General features: G+C 35.9%; 1 protein-coding gene across 1 annotated transcript in view; it reads right to left on the bottom strand.

Annotated features, from left to right (window-relative positions):
- Positions 1–2,946: 2,946 nt before the first annotated feature.
- LOC140930479 (biogenesis of lysosome-related organelles complex 1 subunit 1-like) overlaps positions 2,947–5,203 on the bottom strand; it is a 37,397-nt gene continuing 35,140 nt past the window's right edge. The window contains exons 4-7 of the mRNA XM_073380179.1: positions 4,752–4,819; positions 3,823–3,887; positions 3,656–3,740; positions 2,947–3,089 (exon numbers count right to left, since the gene is read on the bottom strand). Coding sequence (XP_073236280.1) covers positions 3,067–3,089; positions 3,656–3,740; positions 3,823–3,887; positions 4,752–4,819 — 241 coding nt within the window. The 3' untranslated portion in view covers positions 2,947–3,066. The remainder of the gene's footprint in view (positions 3,090–3,655; positions 3,741–3,822; positions 3,888–4,751; positions 4,820–5,203) is intronic.

The following is a 5,203-nucleotide window of genomic DNA, read 5'->3' as shown; positions in this document are numbered from 1 at the left end:
AGTTTGACGTTAATGGACATAAAGTAATTTTAAGGTTTTAATAGCGTTCCCTATTTGCAAGCCATCATTTCCGAATGTAAAGTAAAATCTATATGAGACGTATTGATATGCAAATTTAAGAAACAATACAAGTCAAGTCACCAAATAACTAGCATGCTGATTAACTATCAGTAAGTGTCAACTTAATTCACTGGCACTTAGCAAACTTCTTGTTTAGTCAAGCTTATTCTTTTCATCTTGTTTTCTGTTAAGTTTTCATTGATGAATCGGAGTTAAGGGCACAAAGTAGATCTCCAAAACAGAAAAAAATGGAGGCAAGTGAGCAACCGAAGTGAAGTCATTGGGAATAAATCGGAGTAAAGAAAAATGAAAAGTGGAATGAACACATTTGCAAGGACAGTTTTTACCAAGCCAATTACAGAACCTAGAAAATAAGTAACTAATCATCCTTAAAAACTAACAAATTAAGACCATAATAAAAATGTGTACAATTTAGGAGCACATTGAGAGAGAAAGTTCTACGTATGTAAACTGTGTATGTTGTTACAGCACAGTGAAGCGTTAATGTGCTTATAAGCAGTTTGCATCGAAACTTCCTGTAATTTACAATCTCTTCACTGAGTTATGTCTTAAAGATACCATGTATTTACCTTTTGAGCGAACTGTTTCGTGCGATTTTGAAAACTGTCCTTTAATTTAAAATTTCATTTAATGGAAAGGATCATACTCACCACACCAGCCCAATATTACAAATACTGCAAAGTACTGTTTTTATACCTTTTTACTACTTTGAATCTTTCTTCCCAGAGATAATAAAAAAACCTGGTAAGGCTTTATATTTAACTTTCCTGGTTAAATTTTTATTTTCCCACCTTAGCGTAGGGAAGTGTATGCAAAACAAGAAAACCACTATATTTCTGTCAGAAAATAATATCTGCTTATTCAACAGTAATACACTTCAGACCCAACTAATCGCAAGACAGTAATCGCTTTTCTCTCAGGCACGCGTTTCTCGGCGAAAGACTCGAAGGTTTTAGTGGTCTGTACTAAAAACAACGAGAAATTTCGGCCCAGCATGCAACACGTCTCCCCCTCATGTTCAATATTATCAATATATTTGAGTGCTCATCTGCTCTCGCAACACCTTCCGTGCCACTGATTTTTTATCAAGCTTACTGTTTGGGGCTTAATTATTCCTTGACACTTTTTTTGTCAAGTTAAACCTTTACGAGAAATTTGTTAAATTGAACTTGAACTTCAAATACCCGGAAGGTGTTGAAGTAATACACTTACCCTCTCTCCAAACCACAGTATGAAGAATCAGTTGTTACTTTGAAATTCCGAAAGCATTAGACGATAATTCAGCGTGAACGAGGGGATATCGGCGACCTTTTGAAAAACAACATCGCCCTACCAAACAATTTTGTTTACAGTGGGTGCAACCAGAACCAAAACCACAAAAAGAACGATGAACGGAAACTAAAAAACTTACGTACTTCTTGTCGCCATTAATAAGTGAGCTCCGCAGCTGCTAAGTAGAAAATGGGGCTTCGACAATAAATTTAGTAGGAGATAAACCTTGAACAATAACGCAGAGTTAAGTAATTTTCGGTAACACAAAAGTGGGCGTTGTTTAACCCGGATTCAGTGTCTGTCTCAGTAAAAGATTTAGGCTGTTCTATGATCAACAAACATATGGTAGCCGAGAAAAAGAGTAAAATAAAAGTGGTATTTAAAAAGCTAAATTTAAAAAAAATACTTCTACGTATTTCGTCTCAGTACCTCTATCTTGAAAGGATCAAGCTCAAAGGGTCTTGTTTACGGTAGCCAATTTACCTTCGTTCTACTCAAATGATATCAAGTCGAAGTAACATACCCTACTACCGTGCAAAAGTGTTTCAGGATTGTCAAACTATGTAAATTACCTAGTAAATTCCTATTTCTTTTATTTTTTCGTTGTTACTTTCTTTCTATGACATCGTTTACACTTATTTACTAACTTAAGCCGGGAATCATCCCGAGCCTTCCTAACAAAATCTTTCCACACGACCTGATCGAGCATTGCATTTCTTACCTCTTTGGTATTGTTGTCCAGTCCGGTGTTAGCCTTGATGGTGTCAATGTATGTAGTTCTTGGTTTACTTACGATTTGGGTGACCATGTTGGGGTTCCCAAAGCAGCACATTTGAAGCAGTAAAATACTGATAATAATAACAGTATTGGAAACGAATAGGTAGATGCAATTGTAGAACAAACCGACTATTACAATTAGGTGTATCGTAAATGATCTTTTTGACGCTCTGTCCCAAATAAACGCCTCTTGTCTCATAAATGCCCCCTCTAAGGTATTAATTTTGCTTTAGACGTCTCTCTCTAATAAACGCCTCCAGTCTTATAGACGCCCCCTCACGACAGTTACTGACATGAAAATACCACGAATTAAAAGGAGTTTGCGAATGGCTTTTTCTTCACTATAAAGTTCAAAGTAGGGATAGATTAACGATGACCACACAATGACCTTGAACGAGGATCATCTTGACATATCGGGATCACTATCGGCCTCTCATCATATTTTCCCCGAAAGCATGTCAGTCTTGTAGATAGCCTGCGTAGCAGGCGCTTGGAAGTAGTGGGCGCGAGAAAGATCGCAAAAATGAAAATAAACACCTTTCTCTTTTAATTGCCTCCTATATCTATTAAACGGCCCCCCTGGACGCCTTAAATTAAAAACGCCCCGGTCCTCTATCAGATCATATGTCAACCAAAACGCCTGGCTTATTCCACGGCGAATTTTTATCACTAACGCGAAGTACTTTGGGCTCTTTGGGTTGAGTTTTCTTGCCGATAATAAGGGATTTACTGGCAAACCAGGAATAAAATTTTAAAGTACCCTCGTGAAGAGTTAATTCTTGATCCATGGGAAATGAAAGACTTTAACACGTCTAGTCTAGTTTTTTTCAACATCTGATTAGTTTTATTTGAAAGAATTCTGTACATAGTATTAATAATATTCTATTATTAACAAATCCAAGACGAACTTGAAACTGACTTGATTTCACACCTTTGCTATGATCCTTTAGGACCATCGCCTACGAAAACAACAAAATAACTTCAATGACAACACAATACAAAGAACAACTACAAAAAAGCCAAATTTCAGTCACCTATTTCGGTGATTTTTGAGGGAGATGTATTAGTAAATGTTATGTACATCACGAATGCATAAAGGAAGTCAGGGAAAAAGTAAAGAAAACTCATAGGAAGAAATGTATCAAGCACGTATTGGTTTTATTCAAAAACTGATTCATTGGATAATGCAATTCTAGAGCTCTGATTGGCTTAGACATCATGGTATATGAACCATTATACCATGCTCTCCAAATGTGGTAACTTTAAGCGTCTGCTCAAAATTAAAAACAAGCTGAAAATCGGTTGTTTTTACAAATAAAAATGGGAAGAATTCTTGATATTTTGAGGGACTTTTTAATAAAACAATAATTATTATTCTACTTGCGCTTGTTGGCAATTATAGCCAACTCGGCATATACGTGCCTTGTTGGCTATCTACCATCTCATATCCAACATGCACTCGTGGAATAATTGTTAAATACACTGCAGAAGAGACTGGTTTATAATACACTGCAGTTCATTATACCTTTATAAGCATATTCCAAGGCACTAGCTATGGCTGTCATATCTGCCTCTATTACTCTTGACCAGTTCTCAACATCGCCCAGTTCCTGAAATGTGATGTATTGCTTAAGTAATTATTGGTACCTGTACTTTTGACTTATGGCAAAAATGATTTAAAACTATTCCTACCTTTAAAGCTTTGTTGAAGGCTTCTAACATCTGAAGCCACTGCACTGTCTGTTTAGAGAATCGTACTAAGGAGAACATAAAAAATAGCAAAATAAAGTCAAAAAGGTAAAACAAAACATTATACATTTGTCAGAGTTTGCATTTATCATAAAGTCATGAAGAGAAATAATCTAGATTGTTAATCTCCTGGGAATTTGAATCTCTTTCCATCTGAATTTTAGTAGCCTGTGAAAAACAGCTGCCTCAACCTCGTTCCCATGCTCCTCTCCTTCTATCCTGACCCTGAGAGCAAGTTTGACAGCTGCCTCTAAATTAATGATGGGTGATGGATGGGAAAAGCCACCAAAAGCTTTGAAACATGTGAAGACATCTATGTCATATGAATCTAGGTTAAACCCTTCAGACAGTCAACCGTCTCATAAGCGACCACCCTTGGTGCACGACAAAGTGGTCGCTTACAGGAGGTGGTGGTCTGTTGGAAAAATCAGGAAAATAAGCTCAAACTGAACTGATTAACGTTAATACATATTAAAGTTATTACCTAACAAGCTAAGACTCAGGCAAACAGCAACTGGCAATAATGTTTCACATCGAATACAGTAAACACCCACTAATAACAATCTGTGGATTGAGAACATCCTGCCAGAAATTTGCAACTTTATACTCAAAAATACAAGAACCTGTTTAGCCAAGCAAAATCAAGCAGGTGCTTATATTTCTGGTTGAAATAGTGGTTGCTGTTGTTTTTGAAATTTAAGAAATTGAAAATTGAAGTTTACTTTGGTCGCTTATGAGAGAGTTTTTAAAACAGTATTTGCATGAGCAAGAAACCGTTCTTTTTAAAGTGGTTGTTTACGGGAGGTGGTCGCTATGAGAGAGTTGACTGTATTGACATCTACAATATTCAAGTGGTACTGCATTAATTTCACCTGCGTGAGCTTGTAACTGTTTGGCTTCTGTCTCCAACTTCCTTTGATTAACATAGGCTTGCTCTACACTATAGAAATATAAACATATGGATGTCAGTTTTCAAGCTCAATAGTCTCTATCTTTTGCAAATAATCTCTTTTACTTTCAGATTTAAAAAGAAGTAACCATTTTTATAATATTTTATAATATTTATTTGCATTATTCTACTAAGAGACAAAAACTACATTTGAAAGCTGGAAATAGAAGACTACCTAGATACTGAATTTTGGGCTGATTTGAGAGTTAAATTTTTGTTTTAGATTGAACATTGTGGCTTTCTGGTGATTTGGTGCCAGAAGAGACTGCAGATTGACATGGTTTGGTTGGAATGGTATAAATTGGAACTATGACTCTCCACGAAATCAATGCTTTATTTATATTTAAATTATTAAAATGCATACTTTTTTTTCAC

Source organism: Porites lutea, chromosome 3, assembly GCF_958299795.1.
Source record: "Porites lutea chromosome 3, jaPorLute2.1, whole genome shotgun sequence".
In the NCBI taxonomy this organism is placed as follows: Eukaryota; Metazoa; Cnidaria; class Anthozoa; order Scleractinia; family Poritidae; genus Porites; species Porites lutea.
The sequence above is the reverse complement of the archived record's forward strand: the minus strand, read 5'-3'. Positions and strand labels throughout refer to the sequence as shown.